The following is a 26,362-nucleotide window of genomic DNA, read 5'->3' on the forward strand; positions in this document are numbered from 1 at the left end:
TCAGAAAATAGTATGCAAGATTCCGCAGACAGGAGCGAGACTTTAAAATGATGTGCGCCCTCTAGTGGATGAAGAACAATTCCTTGCCCCGTCCCCATAAAGTCTCAAATCCAAATAAAGAAAGGTCCTCAAGAATTGCATCGGGTTATTTAAGGACTGCTTACTTAAAATGCAAAAAGAAGGAGAAGGGAAAACCACTCACCTAGGTCTGCTATGCAACACTGTCCGTTTTTCTTAACCAGGATGTTTTTACTCTTCAAGTCTCGGTGAGCAATGGCAGGTTTCCCTTGGGTCCCAAATATCTCTATGTGCAAATGTGCAAGGCCGCTAGCTATAGACAAGACTATCCGCAGGCAGCTCACTGTGTCAAGCGTCGTGAGTTGCAGATAGTCATACAAAGAGCCCATCTCATGGTAGTGGGTGATTAGCCACAACTGAGTGCTGGAATTCCGAGAGGTCATATCTGAGGCAATAAACCCTGAAAGAAGGAGAAGAAACATCAGGTGAAAGATCAGGGGCTTCCTTCCCCCCACTATCTAAATTCTCTCCAGAATTAGGCAATGCAAGATGCAGGCTGCAGTGTTGTTTTCCTCCATGTTAAATTCTACAGTAGCTTTCAAACCCACAATCTCAGCTTGTTGACTGAAAAGGGCGTAACCGTCTACAAAATGGCAATGCACATACAAGTCTGTTACTGTCAATACTCTGAACCCATGCCTACCAAGGCCTCAGCTGCACTACGCATTTAAAGCAGGATCACGGCTTCCTCCAAAGAATCCCGGGAGCTGTAGTTTGTTAAGGGTGCCAAGAGTTGTTACTCCCCTCACGGAACTACAGTCCTCATAGTGGCTTAACATTCAATCCTCCGTCCCAGGGAACTCTGGGAATTGTAGCTCTGTGAGGGGAACAGGGGACTCTCAATTCCTTTAACAAATTACAGCTCCCAGGATTCTCTGGAGGAAGGCATGGCTGATTAAAGTGGTACGGTACTGCTGTAAACGTATGGTCTCTTCTGAATGTATGGTCTCTTCTGTACGTACTCCATGGGGATAGGGAACCTTAGACCCACAGGGGCAGGCCACAAACCACAGCTCCTCTGAAGGACAAACCACTCAACAGCCTCATCCTGTGCTCTCCTCAAATGTTTTCACCTGCCTGGAATGTGTCTTTAAAATGTGATACTTATTGCTTGCCTGAATGGACAGATATGATGCGAGTATACTGTATGTATATACACATACATGTGACGGAGGGGGGCAGGTAGAAACTTTTGCATGGGCTGGAATGTACAACATTTAGGAACCGTATCAGTTGCTGTGTCTCTGGTCCCAACCAACCACCAGCACACAGTCCCTAGATGGTTGACCATGACAGGATGAGGCTGGTGGGCTGGAAAAAGTTCCCCATCTCTAGAAAATATAGTCTGTTTTTAACAGTCTGCTTCATCTTATCTGCAATGGAAATGTGTACTGAAATGACATAATGCTTAATACACAGGATTACACAGAGGTATACTTAAAAACATTTTTATCATGGTGCACATATGGTATTTGGTCGGTGGATATGAGTATGGTTTTGCTAACAGAAAACCGCATGTGAGGATATATTTCTGCAGGAGTCAAGTTTTTCTTGATTAAGGTGGATAAAAACTTAGTTAAAAGGGGATGGAGAAAGCCTTGCACTACAGCGTTCAGTAGACTCAGGGTCCAGGTCTTTTTTTAATGCTCCCCACACCTTTATCTGTGTACAAAAGCCATTAAGAAAATATCCTCACCTAAAATGTTTTCATGCCTCAGCAACACAGTATTGTACAATTCCGTTTCCCTGAACCAGGACTTCTCGTCTCGGGAAGAAAATATCTTTACTGCAACGTTTTCTCCTTGCCACTGTCCTCTCCAGACCTCACCGTATCGACCTTTCCCTAGAACAGGCAAACAGATACACAGGATTTGAGCAGCAGTCTTCATTAAGAAAATAGTAGGGTGCTTCCAGGCTAGACCAGAGCAGAGACTTGAAACTAAATCAACATTTTAAGGCACTTTAAAAACAAACCGTTCATGGTGCTCAGGCTCCAAGGGAAGAGATTCTCACTTCAGGATGTAGTTGGGTGGGGAGGAAACACAGCAAGGACTCTGGCCAAATATTACCAATAACGTCACCATCCCTATCACCTGCTTATGGAAGTTTCCCCATCTCTAGCATAATACATAGGATTACACTGGGTCTGGACGAGGAATATTAAATCCTAGAGAGAGTGTTGCACTCTGGTTGCTGTGAGCTGGAAGTTTTAAGACCAATTTCAGAGGCACCTGGCTCCAAGATCAATTTAGGCCGTTTTCATGGTGGCTCCTCTTCTGTGCAATTTCCTCCCAAGGGCTATATGGCTGACTCCTTTGGTTCAGAGCTTTACAGAAAGTTTTGTTTTTTTTAAATACCAAATTGTTTTCCTTGGCTTTTAATGAAATGCTTCATTTTAGAAGAGCTGATTGGGTGTTTTGTTTTTCTTACAGGTGTTGATTGTATACAGTACATTTAAACCAGCTGTACCGTTGCAATTTTTATGTTTCCGTGTTTGTTTAACAAAACTCTGCATTTGTTATTAACGGAAACAGCTTTGGGGAAGCTATAGGCTTGACAGCTAGCTAAGAAATATCTGAAATAAACAAATCCCTGGCTGTACTTCCCATATCTTTCTATTTTAGCAAGCAGGCACCAGCAGTTACCAAAGGCCTGGAGTACTGGGAATGCTGTTGTCAGCTCCACCAATACCCCGCCATAGGAACTTTGAAGATTCTAAGAACGGATTCAGGTGCGTGTTAACTGTGCGGCTGTTTTTGGAACTTGAATCTCATATGCCTTATATTCTTGCCATTACTGCCTACTCTCCAGCAGTTTACCAAGTGGAGCTCCCACCCACCCCCAGCCCTTTTACTGAAAATAATTCAACTGTGAGGCCAAAGATTGGAAACTGTGGGCATATGCATGCACAGTACACACTCTACCACTGAGCAGGGGAGACTTGCTCACTGATTTACACATGAAAAGAGTGTTGCCTGTTTGCCACGTAGTGAGTAAAAGACATAACAACAGTAATAATGCACTGGTGTACCTGGTAAATGAGGGCGACACAGTAGAAGGGAGCAGTACGTGAGCCGCACACTGGGGACCCTCGGTTCAACCCAAGCAGCCTAAAATAAGCTTAATTCAACACAGTGCCACCTGCTCTCCTTGGCAGCCACACACAACTGACGCTGGTCTCTTGTTTCTTTACCTCGCCTTTGGCACACGTTCATCAGCAACAGGTGTAATCCAGGGTAACGGGACACACGACACCTTTGAGGCTCTTGGCGTTACACAGAAGGACTTCCTATCCAAAGATTCCACTCGCGACTCAATACAGACTAGCCGCTTAACCATTTGCTTTCTCTTTGAAAAACGGACACACTGGGTTTTTTTTACAGCGCAATCCTATACGTCTCTATTCAGAAATAAACCCTTTTTGAGTTTAATGGGACTTAATTCCAGGTAGATGTGTACAGGATCGCATCCTTCTCCATAGCACGCACTCATACATACACACAGAGGAATCCTCGGGGCCCTGCCCCTGGTAGAATGAGACTACTAACCCACACACTCCAACAGCGTAATCTGCCGAGCCACCGTTCTTTGTACCAGGAAAGGAAGGCCAGAGCCACTCCCCGATGTACAGGTATGGTCCAACAAGTCCTGTGTAAAAAATAAGACCACATATTTGGAACTAGAATTCAAACGGAACAGAAGTTGGCATTCTGCCACCTCCCTCCCTTCAATTCATCTATTGAAGGCATTTTTCTTCCATTTACATCACATTTAGGGACCTATTTGTCTGCCGTTTGGAAGGCTTAATCCACTCTGCAATGGCCTCTGTACCTGTAAATTGCATCCACTTTGGCCCAAAGGGGGTGGGGCGGGGGGCTATAGTTGTTTTCATAGTGAGTGGAGAGCACATAGTTTTGTTTGTACAGAGCAGCTTGGAACTCGAATTACAGATCAAATGTGAGAGAGCACAGAGTGACTCGGGGGGGGGGAATCACAAATTTAAAAATGCACAGACAGATACTAGGTGGATCTACAATTTGCTCCCTGGTTTTCTGCACCACAAAAGGGAACTCTTCCTGCCAGGGAATGGTAGGCTAATAATTCCAGACCTTCCAAAACAGTAATCTACATTACTTTGCAGTTATAGTATAGTTGATATATATTTTTAAAAGACATCCACCATCCAAACTAGTAAGAGGCTGAACTCCAGGGGCTACTGAAAATATATATGCAGCCATACATGTGTTGGGGGGAAAAGTACATATAGGCTGTGTGGACACATGCTAATAGAAGCCCCCGTCAGGCATTGCAATGACGAGTTCAAGTAACACAATTACCAACTATTAAGAGAAAAAGTGTATGCAGTAGGGAGTCTTCAGTACAGGTTTTCCTGGGTTCAAAAATGCACAAGAAGCCTCCACTGGGATAACTCTGTCGGTACAGCATTAGGCTCTCAATCTCAGGGTTGTGGGTTTGAGCCCACATTGGGCAAAACATTCCTGCACTGCAGGGGACTGGACTGCAGGATCCCTTCCAATTCCACAGTTCCATGATTCTATGAACATGCACAAGGTTCTCCAACACAGACCTTTGCCTTCCACATGTTGGAAGGTGATGGGAACTGTGGAGGAGGAGGAGGAAGGGGCAGAGCTTGACACACTCACCCCCTGCTTGCCCCTCCTCCTACTCAAGTGGGTTTTTTCTTCATTGTAATGCAAATCTTCATTGTAATGCCTGAAAGCTTTTGTGACTGGCTTAACGCAGAGATTACTGAAATGTAATCCCCTTCTAACTGTCTATTCAGGTTTTAATGCAGTTTATCACCCAATTTGGAGAACTGCTCCTACTCCGCAGAGTTTTATATAATATATGCCACTGGGGGAAGGTGGGGGCGGACTGATGTACCTTCTTGGTTGGGAAGCTCATCTTTTTATAACTAGTTTATTAGAACTGAGGCATTTCAGAGTGGTGACTTCATCAAAAGGAAATAAAAAAGATATGAGGTTCAATAAGCACTGCTTTAATTAATAATTATAATTAATTGCATTATTATTATTATTAGACTCACCCTTAAGTAAAAATATGTGTATTAGTCCCTAAAAGGAATGTCACCCTTAGATACTGAACTTTTAATGGGTTTGATAGAGCAGTCAAAATACAACTGTTTACGGCTACATGCCTACGCACAGTGACCAAGGAATAAGTCCCATTTAACTCAACACAGCTTACCTCTGAAAATAAATATACGGGGTTACAACTGTTAAAGCCCAAAGAGGTTACTGAAATTTGACTGCTTGGAAACTTCCTGTTTTAGACTTAAGGACTGAGTAGAAAACCTTTCTTAAAGCCACTCAGAATAACAAAATCTGTAAATAAATAAATTGTGTGTGTGTGTGTGAACACACCTTTGATATAGATATATTAGCAAGTGCCATTAACTCAACAGGAAAAGGATTTGTATATTCTACTACAATCTTGTACTGAAAAATGCATTTTAAATCACTCGGGTATAACCACAAGGTGGCAGCAAAACAATTTATATGTTCAGTTTTAGACCATTTGCCAAAAGAATGATGGATATCCTACTGATCTTGCCTTCGAAATATACAGTCATACCTCTAGTTGCGTTAGGTTCAGGTTGCGGATTTTTGGGTTGCGAGCACAGCAAACCCAGAAGTGTATATTTCCGGGTTTTGCCACGCGCGCATGCGCACAAGCGCCCTGCGCACTTTGCACATGAGCGCTCTATTGCACAGAAGCAGCGCTGTACTTACTTTTCAGGGTGCGAATGGCAACCCAGAACAGATCACGTCCATAAGTAGAGGTACCACTGTACAGCAGTCTTGAGGCCCTTGCGCCATGCCAACACCAATATGTGTTCATGCTATCAATTGTATAAATACGCCACATGCACATCGTGATTAACTCACTTCTAATAAAAGCACCAGAAGACATACAAGAATGAATGAGCTCAAACATCAGACTTCTCCCTGTGTCTTAATTCTCCCAGTGAAGCTGAACGTTTCAGACCAAACAGAAGAAAGCACTTCTTCACACAGCGCATAGTTAAACTATGGAACTCACTTCCACAGGACACCCACTTGGATGGAGAACAAAGCTATCAACGGCTACTAAGCCAGGATGGATGTGTTCTATCTCCACTGTCAGAGGCAGTATGCCTCTCTGCTGAGAATCAGAAATGGGGAGTGCGCTCAGGTCCTGCTTGCAGGATACCCATAGGTATCTGGTTGGCCACTGTGAGAACAGGACAGTGGGCTGGACAGGGTTTTGTCTTGAGCCAGCAGGGATCTTCTTATGCGAGCATTAAAAATCCACAGATGATGGTGGTGGGAACAGAATCCAGCTCCTAATGACATTTTAGTTTTTAAGAGAGTGGGCAATGCCTACTGCAAGCTTATAAAAAGGTAGTTGGGAGAAGGAGACTGTGCGTAGTGTTCATATTTCACAAGTAACATTTTTGGCAGTCTGATCAAAAAATAAAAACAGCAGAATGCTTTCATGGGAATAACAACAGACAAGATTTACTTACTGCCAGGGTGCTGTCACCAACGTTTGATGCTATGAGTCCCTCGATGGTTCCATATTCTGGATCCCTTGAATTGAGCCTTTCCATATGGTACTGTTTTACTTTTCGGATGATCAGCATCATCACTGCAGAAAATATCAGGAACGCCAGAAGTGATGCTACGACAAATATGATAAGTGTTTCCGTGGTGTAACCCACAGCTTCGCCTTGAAGTGGGTGCCCTTCACACACAAACAAAAAGAAAGAACAGAAGGTAAGTCAAATCTTAAATGCTGGGAATTTTGAAAAGACAGATCAAAGGACACTCGCTTCTGTACATTTACTGTAAATCCTTATTTTAAAAAAAAAACCCACACAATTTAAATTGAGAATTCAGCTGTCTCATAAGGACTCGGTGTGATGAAGAAAGCTTTGGGGAGGAGGGAGACTCAGCACCAGGCCATCAAAAACATGAGAAGCTATAACCTAGAACAGTGTTTTTCAACCTTTTTTGGGCAAGGGCACACTTGTTTCATGAAAAAAATCACGAGGCACACCACCATTAGAAAATGTTAAAAAATTTAACTCTGTGCCTATATTGACTATATATAAAGTAATTCTCTTGAATAGGAATCAAATAAACACAAAGAAAGTATTTTATAATTACTTTATTATGAAATAGTAAGTAAACAGAAATATGAAAAATTATAAAATACTTTATTCAGTGCGCAACCTGGGTCTGTTTGGCTGAACACAAAGCTGATATTCGAATTTTTCAAATTTTCCCACGGCACACCAGGCAACATCTCGCGGCACACTAGTGTGCCGCGGAACAGTGGTTGAAAAACACTGACCTAGAAGTGTGAAATCTTTCTTTCCAGCTCTGGTGTTAACTCCAATATCTGGTAGACTCTTAAAAACAACCCATCAGGTTAAAAGGGAACCCAGCTGGAGCTCTTGAACTTTGTGTGGCCAGCTCTTTCATGGATACTTGCATCCTGTGCTCTGACAGAATACAATACTCCATATTCCTTATTTTTAATTATGTGTTTATTTTCTTACATTTATATTCTCCTTTCTGACATCATGGAAGTTCACATGGTTTCCAACCGATCACCCATCCAGGCACTGGCCAGGTCTGAACCTACCAAGCTTTTCTCAAACAATTGGACCCCAATGGTCCCACTTGTACCTCACAATGTGCCTCTTTTTTAGGGCCTTTCCAGGGTTGTGGTCACACCCCTTTACATACCATCACATGCATCCCGCCAGTAAATGACAAAATGTGGAACCTCCTTAAGGACCTTATGTGGTAGCAACTATACCACTATGAATAGGAAGTGTGGAAGGGCCCTTACACTTGTATCCCACCTGGTTTGTTACATTCATAATCCCACCAACTCCCATCTCATCTTCCGTTTTTAGATTTAAGTTTGTTCTTTGTACGTATAAGCTATTCCTGGTTCCTGTAGGGAGCAGTTTTGTATCTGTGGAATCTCCCTGTGTTTTATAAAACCCTGATTTTCCAGTGTGGAGAGCTCCCACAGATACAGGAGCTTCTTGCTTCAATAACTCTCCAACTTGGGAAGCCAGATCTAGAACACTAATTCCTGCCACACCCCTCACATGCCCACTTTCCCCTATCTGGAATGCCTGGAGTGGCCTATACACTTGCCTCTCACACAGAGATTGAGGTCATTAATTTTCTAAATCACCACTATTGGTCAATATGCTTCCACAAACCACGACCAACCTTCCCTTCTCTTCTCTTTCATGTATTCCATTTCCAGAGATGTCACACATGTTCTAAGGCCACAGATCCCATAACATCATAGGTCTCAAGTGAAAGATAGTGAGCTTATTATAAGAAACACTTTGCTAATAATATGAAATTTGTTCCTGGAAGCCAAAGGATAAGACTTTCACCTTTTGTCGGCAGCTGTGCTGTGATGTTCATGTTACACAGGTTACCCTGACAGCATTCGACCGCTTGATCAGGGGAGGGAGGTGTTTTGCATGTCATTTTCCCTTGCTCATAGACTTGGAAGCAGCCCTTCTGATACACTTTAGCGCCATTGTTGATGCTCAAGGAGGCAAAGCACTGGTGGCCTCTGCAGCGGTCGCCATTCACACATGACGTGCCTTCACACACACAATCGTAGTTAATCAAGGTAGGTTTATGCTCTTCATCTGCATGGGGGAAGAAGGAAGGAAAACACCATTTTATTAGGCGGCTTATACACGTAACAAATGCATTATGATTTTTAGAAAAATAAAAATTACGTTTGGTTCAGTGGCTCTGCCAACATTTGGCTCATTCTCGCCTCAGAGAGGAGTAGAATCATAGAACTGAAAGGGACCCCCGAGGGACATCTAGTCCAACCCCCTGCAATTCAGGAATCACGGCATGTGGTTCCCCATTCAATTTAAAACCATACCAGACCCTGCTAAGCTTTGCAAATGTGCCTGCAGTTTTATTGATGCACCACTAGGAGGAGAATGAGAAGAAACTGCAAGCTCATCAACATTTCACACTACAAAGAAGGCTGGTGCATTCTGATGACTTTATGCTTTTGGGTGCGCAAATCAAACACTTGGGGGTGGGGTTGTCTCTTCACAATGGGTGATATTTGTACACAAAACTGAATGGAGCTTAACAGCAACTAATACAAATTGTCACAAAGTCTTTATTTCCCAAGATTACAAATACATCAACTTCTTTAACAACTTCCAAGAGTTGGGAAGTGCACTCTGGAAAGTTTTGAGCAAACCAAAAAAGACCTCTGTATCTCTAAAATGCCCCCCCCCCACGAAATATGCATGGCCCCACACTTTAGGGAAGGGATGAGAAACCCTTCTGGCTCCCTGGGCAGCACCCTTACAGGATTGGCCTCGCAGCCAAAACTGACAGGTGAGTGGAGGCACCTAACTGTCAATCACTTGACATCACAATGACATCAGATGCAAGGTGCATTGAAGTCCCAAAGTTGAGCTTTCAAAGCATCTTGAAAGGTGCTGCCAAAACAAAGGTGTTTCCCCCCCCATTTGTTTTAGCAAGGGATTCCAAAGCAAGCCCCTTCCTGAATCAGTTGAGAGGTGGGGGTTAAACTCTGCTACTATGACTGGGAAGCAGCACACCCAGCCAAAACCAGATTTCACCCCACCTACCAACTGATGCTACTTGTAGTTTGTGAGAAATGGCCTTGCAGGCCAGCTTGGGACAGCCTAGAGGGGTCAAAATTGGCCCACAGGACCGAGGTTAAGGAGGAGTCCCGAAAACTCTTTTATTCTACTTTTTGGCTTCACTGAGGTGCTGTTATGGCTATTTAAAAATAACTGTTCTATTGGCTGACATTTTAATGTTAACTGTTTTTACTGCCATTTTAAAACCTTGGGGTGTTATCCAACTAAGTCAGAATAGGCACCATGGAATCAATGAATTTAAGTAACTTAAGCTCATTTATTTCAATGGGTCCACTCTCAGTATGACTAGTATTGGATATCACCCTTGAATTTTAATGTAGTATTTTATTGATTTGTTGTAACCTTCTCTGGAAGAGTATACACTCTAAATGGCAGGCTAGAAACCCATTAAATAGTAATAAATAATACATAGCCACTCAGAATCTCTCTATCCTATAAAGGTGTCAACGTTGCTGATGTAAAACCTAATTACCCAATCACATTAGGCCTATTCTCTAGAATGCATCCCACACATCTTGTCAATTCAGATGACATGCAAACTATATTTAGCAGAAAGCATTGTTTAGAAACCAATTTCAAACCATAGTTTATGATACCGGTTTGCCATCCACGCACAAACTGTGGTATGTCAATTCAGACTCCCTTCCTTAACTGCGGTTTTCAACGTCATCTGAAGTACGCTATTTGTGCAAAAATCTAACAGCCAGCACAACACACTGCCTACAGCAGATTTTATGTTTCTACACTCTTCCTTTCTCGTCCAGATGTTCCTGAGAAAGCAGTGCTCAAGCCTATCCTAGAGTCTGGAAAGCAGCCAATCTATCACTTATCAGGGATTTTTGCAACAGGCTAAAAAGGCAATAGCAGTCAATTGTTACACAAGAGAATGCATGTGTATACAACAAATACTTCCACCCAAAGGATAAACCAAAATCTTATCATTTTTTAAAACTATTTCAGGAGGAAAGCAAAGTTTGCTAGTTTTTATGCAAGCAACCAGCCCAAACACATCTAGCAGAAGTGGATTTTCAAATAGAGTATGGTTGAGGAGTCACTGTTTTTAAAAACGTACAGACTTCATTACAAATTAATTAAGAATCACACAGAACAGAGAGAAGCAAAACAATATCCAGGTGTGCTTTGATCAGTTTTCAACGCAAATCTCACCTTTGCATACCAGCCAGATCTTTTCATTCATTAGCAGTCCTATGGACTCTCAACCAGCTCTTATTTGTATTTATTCATTAATGTATAGCTTTAAATCTGATCTAATATATGTACACATTGGGAAAGTTTATGAAGCTGCCTGAAAGGGACACAGTGTTCCCTTAAACTTTCCAGGACATACCAGCTGCTTTTAAATCATTAGTCTTACCATTTGGTGTGTGTGTGTGTGTGTGTGTGTGTGCGCGCACATGCTAGGTATGGTTGCACCTTCAACAGGTTTGTGTGCGAACATGAATAGAAGACATATAAGATGAAGCACATGCTCCCCATGACACCATCCCCTTTTGGCCATTCTACTGGTATACAGTCACCAGCAGAATGGCCCCTCCAGCCACAGTATCTGGCATGTTCTACCATGTTATCTTCCAGGTAGGCATCATAGCTTGACGTCCAGTGGCACAGCGGGGCTTCCACCAAACACTACAGCTCAGGGATGTGGAATCAGTGGCCTTGTGCTGTCGGACTGCAACTCCCATGATCCCTGATCACTTGCCACTTGCTAGTTGGGAGTGCACATCCAGCATCATATGCAGGGCCACAAGGTGCCCCCATCCATGATACAGTCTCTTAGCCAAAAGGATCTCCAGGATTATGCCCTAAAGCTGCAGCTGTTAATTTTTTTCAGCGACTGTTCAATTACCTCACAAGATCAGTTGCCACACCAACCATGGCACATAACTAGCCTACTATATTTTTTGGTAAGTTTTTTAAAAACACAGAGACACATATATCACATTTGGAAAACATTGAGAATATTGTTGGAAGCAAAACAGATATTTAGCACAATTATATTTTTATATAAGAAAATGATTGAGCATCCTCTGGAAATGGTGAAAGGAAAGCCATTCAAGTCAACTTGTCTTGTTAGCAAAGCAAAACAATTTCTTTCTTTCTTTCTTTCAATCTAGCTTTAATAGCAGCCATACTGGCTTAAACAGGAGGGGGAAAATAGCATATGGTCACTAAGCAAAACAAAGCTAATTGCACAAAGCAGCATCTAAAAATAATTCACAGCATGGACTCTGGTTTTCAGCTCCAGCACAGGTTTTATTTTCGAGTATACAGCCTGTAATTCCAATGGGCTGTTGTTGTTTTCTTTAACGGCAGTTCTACCACCAACTAATCATTCCAAAACACTTTTCATCTAGAGAAAGGCACCCCCCACACCCCATTTCAATACACAAATTGGAATATCCATCTCAAGTTGGGGAGTAATTAGAACACAGTTCAGGCATTCATATGACCTAAGTCTTTTCGTGATAACTGAAATTCATGTGTAATGGATCAGGTATTGATATTGGGGGGGGGGGGGGAGAATGGGTCTGATCTATCCATAGAAAATTCTGGCCATCTAACAACTTCTAACCATTAGATCTGGATTGGTGTCTGAATGCAGTGGTGGATAGGATAAGGATCAACAACCCCAGGACTGCAAACATTTATGCATTAAATACAGATTATTCATTTGGGAGAGATTGAGCTACAGTCATCAGTTTATTATAAAATACTGTTCCTAACATTGTCTTGAGACCTGCAACCACTGGCCAATGCTCAGGCAAGGAGACTTTTGGGACGCATGGTGGTGGCACACCACCAAAAACCTAATTCCTTCCTGCAAACCCATTAGGTGGCTCCTGGGTGGAACTCCTAGGCGAGGGAATGGCATCACAGCAGACCACTGCAACCACGCTCATTTCCCACTCCCAGGTTTAGGAGGTTGCTGCGCCACAGGAAGGGAGATGGGCACAACTGCTTTGTCCATCCAGGTCTCCATTATAACTTTGCATTTTATCAAGGATATAACAATTTCTGAATAGGAAATGCATTCACCAATGGTAAGAGGAGCCCTGCCAGATCAGACCAATATCCTCTCTTAGCCCAGCATCCTGCTCGCCATTCATGGCCGATCCAATGCCAAATGGGAAGCTCACAAGCAAGAACTGACGGCAATGATCTTAACATAACCAGAACAAACTATTAGACAATGACATCCCCCCCCCCAGCTTTGGTCTTGGCCCTCAACACCTTGGCCAGCCATCCAGACCAAAAGTGCACAAAAGCTGCCAAAACAAGAGAACCAATGTGATCTTTCAAAGCCAATTTTCTCTTGGTAACGAAACAAATTTCCACATTAAAAAGAATCATATGTGAACTTCCACAGAATATTTCTGATTCCTTAGGGTGAACCTTCTTTTCTCCCCCCCCCCAACCCTATTTATTTGACAGTGAAGTTCAACCACAACTGGAAGATCCTTCTTTTACAGATTAAAAGGGTAGAACAAGCCTAATCCAAATTAGGCAGGACTTTCTACTCTGCTTCGTCACTATTCCCTAACTGGGAACTCATTTCACATTCAGTAAATACACAGGAAAAACAAGAGTGTGCGCCAAGACAGAAAATGAACGTAAGCAAAAAGGATAAGTTTTTAAAGTGTGTGTGAATGCTACAAGCTGTGTCATAGCATAACTGCTAGGGTAATAGGGCCTTGCAATGCCCACTGTGTAATTTTGTGTGGCATTTATTAGTTCAGATGCTGGGTCAAGACAAGTTACGTGGCTGTTTGAGTTACTGCATTCCAAAGAGTAGTGGCATGAAAATCACAAGTGGAAAACCAGTAGCCTTTACAGTTTCCTGCCACCATGTTGAAGACCAGGTGTTCTTTAAAAAATAAAAAGGAGGGAAGGAAAGGACCACCCCACACATTTAAAGCACTATCATATCACTTTAATATTCATGGACAGCCCATCAATCTTTATTGTGGTCAAAGACCAGACAAGCAGCAGCATCAACAACAGCAACATATACTACATCGGCACCAAGGTGTAATGTGTAATATTCATTGAGAAACCTGGGAAAGGTAGTTCCAATTCTGCTGGCAGCACAGAGGTTAGGCTTCTGGTAGCCTTAACAAACTATAGTTCCCAGGGTTATCCATTACTGTGGTATAATAGTGTTTTACATGTATGGCATGGATGTAACCAAGTAGACTACCGTATTTTTTGCTCCATAAGACGCACTTTTTTCCTCCTAAAAAGTAGGGGGAAATGTCTGTGCGTCTTATGGAGCGAATGCATGGTCCCTGGAGCCAAATTGCCATGGGGGGAAAGGCAGATCCTGCTTTTTCTGTTGTAGAAAGAGCTAAAGGCTAACAAGAGGGAAAGAGTTTGTTCCTGGTATATGAGCTTTCGTGTGCATGCACACTTCTTCAGATACACAGTGAGATTTATGGACTTCCATTTCATGCGGCTCAATGTGGTGCCTTCCATAGTTCCAGTTACAGGTGGGTAGCCGTGTTGGTCTGCCATAGTCAAAACAAAATCGAAAATTCTTTCTAGTAGCACCTTAGAGACCAACTGAGTTTGTTCCTGGTATATGAGCTTTCGTGTGCATGCACACTTCTTCAGATACATGCACACGAAAGCTCATATACCAGGAACAAACTCAGTTGGTCTCTAAGGTGCTACTAGAAAGAATTTTCGATTTTGTTTTGACTATGGCAGACCAACACGGCTACCCACCTGTAAGAGGGAAAGAGAGTGTTGAAAGGAACCCGCTCAACAGCTGATTGCAGGAGATGGGGAGGGAGATAAGGGAGCTAGCTCCCTTCCTGTCCCGCCCATGTCCCTTGCACAGCCCTTTGGGAGGGCTGAGGATCATGGGAAATTGAGTTTTTCAGCCATTTGAGGCTTTCTGTTACTTTTCCTCTTGCTTTCTATTACTGGCTGGTGCTTACTGGTTTGCTTTCTTCTTGCTTCCTATTACCTACTGGTGCTTACTGGTTTGTACTGGTTTGCTTTCCTCTTGCTTTCTATTACTTGCTGGTGCTTACTGGTCTGTACTGGTTTGTACTGGTGCTTACTGGTTTGCTTTCCTCTTGCTTCCTATTACTTGCTGGTGCATACTGGTTTGTACTGGTGCTTACTGGTCTGTACTGGTTTGTACTGGTGCTTACTGGTTTGTACTGGTTTGCTTTCCTCTTGCTTCCTATTACCTGCTGGTGCTTACTGGTTTGTACTGGTTTGCTTTCCTCTTGCTTCCTATTACCTGCTGGTGCTTACTGGTCTGTACTGGTTTGTACTGGTGCTTACTGGTCTGTACTGGTTTGTACTGGTTTGCTTTCCTCTTGCTTCCTATTACCTGCTGGTGCTTACTGGTCTGTACTGGTTTGTACTGGTGCTTACTGGTTTGTAAACAATGCTTTTCCCCCTTTGCAAAAGCTGCACAAATCTGAACTGATCCTCAAAAAGCAGGGCTTTTCCCTTTGCAAAAAAAGCTGCAAAACTTTGAGCTGATTCTCAAAAAAAAACACATGGGTTTTAGAGGAGGAAAACCAGAAAAATATTTATCCACTGGTTTTCTCCTCTAAAAATGAGGTGCGCCCTATGGTCCGGAGCGTCCTATGGAGCGAAAAATACGGTATGTACCAAATAGGGCTGTATGGTACAGTGGTACTTCGCAAGACGAAATTAATTCGTTCCGCAAGTCGTTTCGTCTTGCGTAAATTTCGTCTTGCGAAGCACGGTTTCCCATAGGAATGCATTGAAATTTAATTAATGTGTTCCTATGGGGTAGCAGCCGCCGCTGGAGGGAGGGAGGGGCAGCGGAGCTGTGCCTTAGGGGGAAGCAGACTCCCTCCGAGAGCCGGCGAAGACGAGGAGGAGGAGCCGCTCTGCTTCAGGTTCCCGCCGCCACTCTCTTCACCTCCTCCAGCCTCGCGGCGGGGCAGGGAGCCTCCGGTGAGCCCACAGCCATGAGCGGGTCCTTCTGCCGGCTGCCCTGCGGCAGTGGCGCGGCCGCTGAGCCAGGCTGGCGGTGGAGCGGAGGGCGGTGAGAGTGTCGCTTTGGTAACCGGGTCGAAGGAGGCAGTGGGGCGCCTAGTGCGCCCGGTGGCGTCAGCGACTACAGCGCCTACAATGTCCTGCAGGACCCCGGCCTGCGCCAAGGTAGGCGGGCCCGACAACTCCGCGGAAGAACTGGGCGGAGGGGCCTCTGTGCCTGCGACAGCCCCGCGAGGGGAAGGCTGGCTGAGGCAGGCTTGGCTTGGGGGGCACCAGGGAAACTTCGTTGGCTTCTTTCTCCCTGCATTGGCTAAGGCCTGAGAAGTTCCCGCTTCGGCTTACAGTGGTACCGCGCAAGACGAATGCCTCATTTTGCGAGTCACCTAAAAATCGCAAAACCCCTTTGTCTAGCGAATTTTTCGTTGCGCGAGGCATTTGTCTTGCGAGGTACCACTGTAAAACAAGTGCCTACATGGAGAAGAGTAAATTAAGAAGAGCTCCTGTACACTATAAATATATTTGAGGTCCCTTCGTTATATCACCCTAAGAGAACAAGAAAGTCCAACAACCCAGTCATAGAAGGATATAACTTAAGAAAATGAACAAGGCAAGAGCACATAGGCCATGGTTATGTTGCAAGGCCCAAGGACAAGATGTCAACAAAGGAAGTGTGGGGGGGGGACCCCTGTAAAATGCCATGGATTGTTCCACTAACCCCCCCCCCCCCGTTTATTCAAAACACTGTTGGCAACAGACATAAATTTCCTCCCTGTGCACAGAATGCACTTCTTAGAAAACACCCACACAAACATCTACTTGCTTGGAAAAGGAAAGAAAGAGATAAAGGACAAGGCCAGGGCAGTCTCCTCAATAGGCTAGTTTTCCAAGAAGTTGATAAGGGCACTTCCACACAAAAGCAATTGCTATGTACATCCTGGGATGCTACAAGTCCTAGATATTTCACTTAAGAGTTCGAATGGACTCCATAAAAAGCGTAGCCATGGTCCTAACCAATAAGAATACCGGTGGGTGGGTGGGCGGGAGGCAGGGCCCCATTCCAGTTCCTGGACCAAATGCAGATATGTTGAATCTGGAGGGGGGGGGGAGAATTGGGGCTTTCCCTTCCCATAGGAGTTGCTCAAAGTTCCACAGCACCTTATAAGCAAAGCAAGCTTCGCACCTTGAGACATACGAACTAATTTATTCAGGCCATCACTAAAGAATAGCTTTAACTTGTGTTAAAATGCTTTATCTCCCCCTAATGATTGTGACCAGTTCACTCTTTTGAAATAGTTTTCCTGGCACTGCCCTTGAAGTTGCTCCTTGACATCTTGTCAAGGAGATGACAGACGGCCTTCTCAATAGTGCTGCCCGCCCTATGGAACTCCCTCCCATCAGATGTCAAGGAAATAAACAACCATCTGACTTTTAGAAGACATCTGAAGGCGACCTTGTATCGGGAAATTTTAATATCTAATGTTTTACAATTTTTTATGTGCTGTAAGACACCCAGAGTAGTTGGGGAAAAACAACCAGATGGGGCGGGGGTATAATAATAATAATAATAATAATAATAATAATAATAATAATAATTATTATTATTATTATTTCATGAAGATTTTTGTCTCTCTGCCCTTTGACTATTCCTTGCCACTGGCTGTACTGGCAGAGCTGACGGGAGCTGTAGTCAAATAGCAACTCAGGATCCAAGCTTTAAAGAGCTGAGTTGGATTTTGTTAATCCACAGAATAGTACCTCTTACCGAGGTCAAGTAATGCCTGGCTTTTCAAGCATGAAGAATCTATACAGATAACAAAAAGATTGCATAATGGGTCCCACTAGACATTCTTGGACTTTCAAACACTTTCGCCCGTATGTTCACCTCTGACCAAAGCAAGTCTGCAGGCAAAGCATAAGTCCTATCGCTAATTGAAAGGGAGGGGAGATAGGAAAGCAGCTCTCAATGCAAAATTTTTTTGAACATCTCAAGACAAAAACAAAACATGGAAGGGATGCTTGACTCATGCTGATCCACATTTTCCACCTACTTTCTCCCCTAACTTTAAGGACAGGCCAAGTGTTCAATGCTTCAGTTTTTGGGACATGTTTTCCTCTCAGTTTTACAGCTGAAAAAAAAATGGTGTTGTGTCAGTGATCTATTTATATAGCTAGACAGGCACACCGAGGTTGGATTACCTCATCTTCCTCCCCAAATGGTTCTCTTTCAGGAAAATCATTACAGAAACAGCACTCAAGAGTCCACAGCTACAATCCCCTCATTTTGTTTGATAAGTTCTATCACACTAGAACGGCCAACTGCAGAGTAATAGAAAGGGGAATAATCCCACTCATCTTTAAATTCACCAGCTCTCTTAAAGCAATGTTGCATGCACACATTATTCACCATACGCTTTTAAAAATAATATTTAGAACATGGGTAGGGTTATCCCTCTGGGTTTTTTTTTAAGCAGCAATGTATTTAATTTCCAAGTAGCTAAACCACAAATACATAAAATGTTAACAATTTGATTTTTTTTTATTAAGCCAACATTTTATTTCTGAAATGTGTGCAGTTCCTTTTGCTGAGGTAACATACACAATTGTATGTGGCCATATGTGGTAATTCTATGTCCTCTCTCAGAGCTATAATTTCCAGAGTGGTTTAACAGGCAATTCCTCTTCAGAAGGAACTCTGGGAATTGTAGCTCTGGGAGGGGAATACTAGTCTTCTAACAACTCTCAGCACCCTTAACTACAACTCCCAAAATTATTTGGGGGAAGCCATGGAATACCACCAGAGTAATAGGTCCTGTTCTGTGTATACTCATGACCTTAGGTTTTGCAGCAGAGATTAACTTTCCTTTCACACAGAAAGAAGGAAATCTCCATAAGTCTATCTTCTTCTTCTCTGCAGCTTTTGAACCTTCCTATCAGCATCTTCCAATTCCAAATATAGAATCAAGCAAAAAGTTGGTGGTAGAAGGTAGAGGAGATCATGCTATAATATAACCTACTAAATCAAAGATGGATTCAGGAAGCAGCAATCATTTTTTGTAGCCTCCCTATCTGATAGAAGAAGAAAAAGTTAGGAAAGACTAGCGGACGTCCATGTGTAAAAGAAACAAAACCCAAACCCATCCATCTTTCTACTAACTCAAGTTAGTACCATTTATGTAGTTAAAATATTTTGAGACAGCCCTTCCAGGGTGGCATACAGTAAACATAAGAATTAAAAGAAGTAGTACAAACACAATAGAAAATCATCTGTCAGACAATTTACAGATTGAGAAGCAGCAGGGAACTAAAAGCTGACGAGACTTTAGCAGACAGTGGTGTCACATAGAGCAGAATTTCACTGTGCATATACACTGTATGGAAGCCAGAGGAAAGACTATCGGCAAATAAACCATAGCCTACAGTATGCAGTGGTGCAAAAGCAGACATGTATTTCATTCAGAAATCTTAGTACATCCCAGCAAGAGATTCACCAACAGGTTCATAATGAATAATCTTACTCTGGTGCCACATAAATGAGGAACCACACACTGTCAGCTATCCAAGTGGGCTTGTCAACAGTTTGCAGCCACTATGGAAATAAATTTGTTTTCATTTTCATTTTCTTCCCTTTGGATCTGACATTAACACACCCACACTTCTATATGAAACGAACAAAATGAACCAAACAATGGAAAGAGAAACAAAATATGAACAAGGGAGAAGTCTATAAGGAAGTATCAAACTGGAGCATGGGCCAGGATAGGGTAGAAGAGTAAGCATTTGCCCAAGATTTATAATGCATAGACAGAGATACTCTAGAGGGGCTTTGAATTAATATTTTTTGCTAGTGCAGATTATGTCAACCAAGTATTTTTCACAATACATTATTCTGCCATCTAATGAGACTCATTACATAAATATATAAAGGCAACCAACAGATGTTCTCTTATTAGCTTTAATGCTGGTACCTTGCTACTTTTAACGTGAGGGTGGTGGTATAGGAGAGTCCGGTAAAGGGTAGATAATAATTTCTTATAATTATCATTAAATTATGTGATTGATAGGTGTCAAATCTGGCCCATGAAGCCAGAAAGGTTACCCACCTGTGGTCTAAAGCAGTGTTTTTCAACCTTTTTTGGGCAAAGGCACACTTGTTTCATGGAAAAAATCACGAGGCACACCACCATTAGAAAATGTTAAAAAATTTAACTCTGTGCCTATATTGACTATATATAAAGTAATTTTCCCACGGCACACCAGGCAACATCTCGCGGCACACTAGTGTGCCACGGAACAGTGGTTGAAAAACACTGGTCTAAAGGGATTCATTTGGGGGGAGGGAGGTGAGTAAAGCAAGCAAGTGTGCAGCCCCTATCCTTGTAAGAACTTTCTGTTCCTTCCCTCACACATATTCACACTCAGGAGACAGCAAGTGTGCCTCAGAAGAAGAAAAGTACTTGGGTGGTAGAGTGAATATGACAGAGGGAGGAAAACACTCTTTGTCCTCTATTCCCTCTCCAAATTTATGGTACCCACTACTGTACTCCAAAATTTACAACACACACAAAAACCCTGTAGTTTCTGGCTTCCTTGCTCCATATTTGCACTTTTCATCCCAACAGCTTGGCTTCTTGATTGCCCCACACAAGAATGTATGCAAAAACTTGGCATCTGCTCCCTGTGACTGTTGGGCAGCCACAGTCCTTCTGTGACTCGTCAGGCACTAAAATAACAAACTTGGGTTTTCTACCCCCCTCATAACTTACCTTCCATGCTGGGTGAAGGAAAAGACACCATTACTAGAACAGGAATAATCAGAAGTCCATTTATCATTGTAGACCTAGGGGAAAGGGAAAAAAAGGATTATTGCTTTAAAAATAAAGAGAGAACTAATTGACCCAACTGCATACCTAAGATTAACACTGCCAACTGCTTGAGCATCAATTGCCACTTGTTGGGTTTAGCAAGACCCCAACTCTTTTCAACAATGATCTCTTAAGAAAGACTTCAAGAGCCTTTGGAAGAGGGTGGATTCTGCAAGAGCAAAATAAAAATAAAAATGCTTCTTCCAGAACCGAAAAGCTACGTGTGTATGGAGTGGTATTACAAAAGTTCATATCACCAGAATATCTGAGCAAATGCTCAGTGATTCAGAATAGAATCCAGAGAGTATGTCCCAATAAAAGCAAATGTTCGTAAACAGTATGCAAGCCATTTAGATATGCCCTACGCAATGTAACCTGACTCATTGTAGGTTGCAGTAAATGTCCATCCTTGTTTACATAAGTAAAAGGCCATCATATTGCAACAGATTCGTCTTCTTTACTTTTTTCACTAACTGCCTGATTCTGTTAAGTTACCGGTAATCTTTCTGATAACATTTTGGTCAGCCAGCCTTTTATAGACAATCCAGCCAACTTAGCCTGCTATCTCAACTGGTGAAGTATCTAATTTGAAGAAAACCAGGAAAGTTGCAGCGTGCCCAGTATCTGCTTCTACGTGAGAGGCCCACTATTATTGTATAAACCGTGCAGTCTATAAATGCCTTTAAATATTGGCAATATTTAGCCAAATGTTTGAGATATTTATGCTCTAGGATGGGTATCAAAGGGGAATCATATGCCACCAACCGTTTAGCCTAACTTTTCAGAGTGCTAATTGAAGTTCTAGAAAGGGGTTTTCAGTAACACAAGCATGTATTAATAGGGCTCCAAACGAAATGTCTGGTATTGCTTGAGGTGATCAGCTTGCCAACCCAGAATATCAATAAAAAGGACTGTTGTTGGACTACAATTCCCATAATCCCTAACCATCAGTCAATACTGTCTGAGAGTGATGGGACTTGTAGCCCAACAACACCTAGAAAGTTAAAAAGTGGGAGAATAGAGGAATCCATATCTGTCAGAGATGTCATTCCACAAAAGCAGTTCCAAACAAGTTTGACTTTCGTGAGTTGCTGCACCAGTAGCCTCTGGGGAAGGATGCCACCAAAAACTATGAGAGCTAGCAATATCTATCAGACACAATTTCTAAGAGGCAAGTCGGTGAGCTCTGAATTGGACAGGCCCTGGCTCTTCCCCCCTTTCTCACTAGTGGTCTAACCCACTCACCACTGTAGTCACTGGCAGATTACAATCCAGACTGAGAAAAGTGCTCTCTCTCATTTCTCATAAAATGGGCTGAGAGCCATTGTGCCTTCTTTTTTTACTGATGCACAATAATAAATTATTATATCTCTACCTGAGAAGCTCGACAAATGTGTGCACATCTCTGTCAGCACTGGAAAACCACTGGCGGGATAAGAGCAAATTGATGCTGTTTGCATTAGCTGCTGCGCTTCCCCCAATTGCTTGTGTGACAGCACTGCATAGAACCTCAAGGGGAGGAGTGGAAGGGGGCTTGGCAAGGAAGATGGCAAAACTGCATCCATCGTGAACAAGTCCCACTCACCTTCACAACCCACCCACAAGTCACTGTGTAATTACTTCACAAAGCCACAGATGTCCCAACTATAAAAATACCCCAGTAGCAGCGGTTTAAGTGTTTTTATAGCACAAGGGCAGAAAGGCCTTAAATTAGCTCCCATCCCAAATCCATACTCCCCCCACAATTCAAACATAGTTTACTTTAAAAAAAACCAAAAACCTACCTCTCCTCTGTTCTCACAACATTCAAGAATGAAACAAACAAGAACAGAGCCCTCCCACTTTCTATTTTCAGGTAAAGACCTTAGCTCTGTGACAAAGGGCGTGGTTTGCATGCGAAAGGTTGCAGGTTGAGAACCCCAAAAGACCTGGCATTGACCCTTGTTTGATACTCTGGAGAGTTCTGCCAGTCTGCATAAAAAGTGTTGTGAACTAAATGTACCAATATACAGCATAAGACAGTTTTCTCTGTTCACAGTAGTTCTTGTATCTTCCCCTCCCTCCTGTAACATCAAGTCAGAAATGAATTTGCTATTTGTTTCCTCCTCTCTCTCCACAGAGAGCAGTTCCCAAGAACCTGAGCCTTCAAATAAACAAACAATTTTTTTTAATGAACTCCAGAAGATGGCGATTAGATTTGAGTGTTCTCCGAAGGTCACATCCCAGAAAGAACACCACCATGTAAAAGTGGTTCCAGACTTCATTCAGTTTTCTAAGCACGAATTGGTGAAGAAAGTATTGAAAAAATTACAGCATGCACCAAATTGCCCACCTGATTGCGAAGTTAAATAGGGGATCCATCCAAAAGGCAAGCAAGCAAGCGAGAGATATAACCTCTTTGGTTAAAAGATGCATGATTATGAGCCATGATCAGGCATGCCATCCATATGCTGTACAATATACCTTTTAAGCAACTATTTAAAATCATAGTAATATATTAATTATTAGTATTAGAAAGACTACACACAAAATATGGAGTCCAAGGAGATATGAGGGATTTCAGTGCAAGACCAACTGATATAGCAAAACTCATGCAAATTCCTTTGTGAAAGAGAGCCTTGTTTTCATTTTAGATATCTAGCAATACTTTTTTGACGCTTTAAAACTAAAACTAACCAGGCTTTGGCCTACATGCTGTCTAAATACTGTTCCTTCAAATGCTGCACAAATAATTACCAGCTAAGACACAATGGGTAATATCCCATGTCAATCATACTCAGAGTAGGCACACTAAAATGAATAGACTTAAGTCCACTGATTATCATTGGGGCTACTCTGAGTCATCTAGCCCAGTGTTTTTCAACCACTGTTCCACGGCACACTAGTGTGCCGCGAGATGTTGCCTGGTGTGCCGTGGGAAAATTACTTTATATACAGTCAATATAGGCACAGAGTTAATTTTTTTAACATTTTCTAATGGTGGTGTGCCTCGTGATTTTTTTCATGAAACAAGTGTGCCTTTGCCCAAAAAAGGTTGAAAAACACTGATCTAGCCCAACCCCCTGGCAAATAGCCATTTTGGTGTGGCAACCGTAACCTAGGTTTAGGGTGCCATTTGGCACCTAGCTTATATATCTAAATTTCTAACACTGAAGAGCCTAACCACAATCCTGGATTTGGAGAACACACTAAGCCAAACCATACCTAGTTGCCACTCTGCACCAAGCTAAAAGGTCAAGGGAGGAACAAAAGGAGTGGAAACTCATATCTGGAAGCCACCAAAACTGCATGGTACTGGTAAACCATAGTTTAGCTTACTGTGCAGGGTGAACCAGGCTAATAAATACTAACTAATGGTGGTTTTTATGCACCTGGATAAATTATCAACACAGCTTTCATTGTTGAGTTGCTGCACAGATTTCGTAAGAACAGCAACAAAAAGAATAAGGAGGAATTTGCAATATCAGCTTGCCTGAAATTCAGATTCTTTTTCCCAGGTATATGGAATAAAATACTATTTGTCTTATCAATAAACATCCTTTTAAACAGAACAAATGGTTTAAGCAAGAATTGAAAAAAGGTCAACAACATTTCTTGTCATAGTTCCAAAGAAAACAAAGATAAACTAAAACGCTTGTTTTTAAAAAAGAGAGAGTCCAGCTCCTTTCTACTGTATGAAGTTCTCTAAAACAAGCCAACATGCTGCCTAGGCAGTTGACAGCCCACCAAGAAACTTTTGGAAGGGGTGTCAAGATCTCTTCCTGGCTGCCATTTTGCTCAGAGAAGGCAGGATCTGCTGTTATGACTGTTAATTCAAGCTGGTTAAAAATAAACCTTGAAAGAAAGCCTATTGATTTTAAACACACACACACACACACACCCCAACTGCACGCAAAGAGATGCCAAGAATTTCAGACAAAAAAAGTGAGGTTCCGCCGCTACTTTTCCCTTAGATAAAAAGGAAGCCCTCGGAAAGGATGATTGTTAAGGAATAGGAGATTAGAATTATGGATATTTGGAGAAGAAACACAACCCTCTGGACATCAGTTAATTGAGCAGCCTTCTTCTGCAGCAGGCTGGGGGAGGAGGGAAGAGGAAGGGGGTCCAAGAGATAAAAGAGGTGGCAATGAACCAAGACTTGAAGCTTGAGAGAGCCCTTCAGTCCTGCTTTCTATTCATAATAGACAGAACCTCTAGTTAATAGTATCTCAGTAGAGGTGCCCCAACTCTAACCAACAGGCTTACTTCCCCAGCTTTGATTTCCTATCTTGCTTGTCATTTTTGAATTTAAATATGAATACTTCCATCTTAATGTAGCCATGACTGTTATATGTATGTACAATTCCCACCCACCCCCTCGCAGGAGAGACTTCCAAGCAGTCCAATAAAACCCCACTATCTTGAATGCACACATTCAATTTCCCCCCTCTACCTTGCTATGGCCTCTTAATCAAAACTAGTTTTTTACACACATGGGGGGGGGGGCCCTTACAGACCACTTTATATCAAACACTTTTGTAAGTCTCTGAAATACTGGCTTCGATTCTGACAAAAGATTCTGTTAATAGAAACAGAGTTGTGCTCACAGAAGAGACCCTTTTGTGACGGCCACTCGCTTTCCATTCATGAAGTGACGTTAGAATCCAAGCTGCATACGTCACTCAAGACACAAATATTAGATAGTGGCATTTCTCACAAGAAAAACAGCACTGTTGCTATCGTTTGGTCCCCCATCACGTTATAGATATCTCTCCACACACAAATCTATGAATGATTTGTTTTAAAAGATTAGCAAGTAATCTTCAGTAGCTACAATTGTGCAAGATTACCAAAGCTAAACCTCTAGTATTGCCTCACTGTGTTGGCTTATACGTCTACACTACACAAAGGTTTTGAGTAACTTGTTTCGTTAACTCTCTAAGCTTTGTGTAAAGCTGTATATCTTGTTTGCAATGCTAGCAAATGTTTCGACAAAGCAAGGACATATGATGAGGTGGACTCTGGTCCACAAAACCGTAGGCAGTAATAAATTTGTTTAGCCTTTAAAGTGCTACTTGGTTCTTTTTTCAGTTACAGACTAAAAAACCCCCCACTATCCCTCTGGATACAGTTAGAAAATTGTATAAAATTGCAGCTTTAAGAGTTATGGGGGGGACCCTCTAAACTCCATTTTCTAAACCCAAACGCTACCCCTGGAGTGGTAAATTCAGCAAAAACTGTGTTCTATTGTAGCATCAAAATGTGTGTCATTTTCCAAGCTGCCCCTTTTTTTAAAAAAAAAAAGGAAGAAAGGTCCAGACAAAAAGTTTGTACTTGATTTACTATCATCAATGATTATTTAAAGTATGAAAGTTTGGAATATTTATATGATATCATTAAAAGAAAAATCTTACAGCTGACAAGAGTAGGTTGTGTGGGTGGTATCCAAAACTGTTCTAATTTTTATCTGTAAATTGCCTTGAGTCCCTGTGCAGGGGGAAAGCTGGGGCTTAAATAAATGGAGGAGGAGGAGGAGGAGGTGGAGGAGGACAGCTTATTCAGTTTGATAGGCACCCTGGGAAGGAGAGAACTGCTTCTCTAACATATGTATGGCCATACAGTGCTGGATTTAGAGTACTGCTCCTGTGTATAGAGTTCATATTCCTACTTATTCCTTACCTTGGCCCAGTATACCTGAAGTAGCATC

The 26,362-nt window shown here is 42.4% G+C and overlaps 1 protein-coding gene across 1 annotated transcript in view; it reads right to left on the reverse strand.

Moving 5' to 3' along the window:
- The window catches only part of ACVR1 (activin A receptor type 1), a 70,779-nt gene that overhangs the window by 14,618 nt on the left and 29,799 nt on the right, over positions 1–26,362 (reverse strand). Inside the window, exons 2-7 of the mRNA XM_033165291.1 lie at positions 20,578–20,651; positions 8,531–8,794; positions 6,629–6,846; positions 3,627–3,726; positions 1,775–1,921; positions 203–478 (exon numbers count right to left, since the gene is read on the reverse strand). Of these exons, the coding sequence (XP_033021182.1) occupies positions 203–478; positions 1,775–1,921; positions 3,627–3,726; positions 6,629–6,846; positions 8,531–8,794; positions 20,578–20,651 (1,079 nt within the window). The remainder of the gene's footprint in view (positions 1–202; positions 479–1,774; positions 1,922–3,626; positions 3,727–6,628; positions 6,847–8,530; positions 8,795–20,577; positions 20,652–26,362) is intronic.

The sequence above is a fragment of the Lacerta agilis genome, chromosome 1 (assembly GCF_009819535.1).
Source record: "Lacerta agilis isolate rLacAgi1 chromosome 1, rLacAgi1.pri, whole genome shotgun sequence".
Lineage (NCBI taxonomy): Eukaryota > Metazoa > Chordata > Lepidosauria > Squamata > Lacertidae > Lacerta > Lacerta agilis.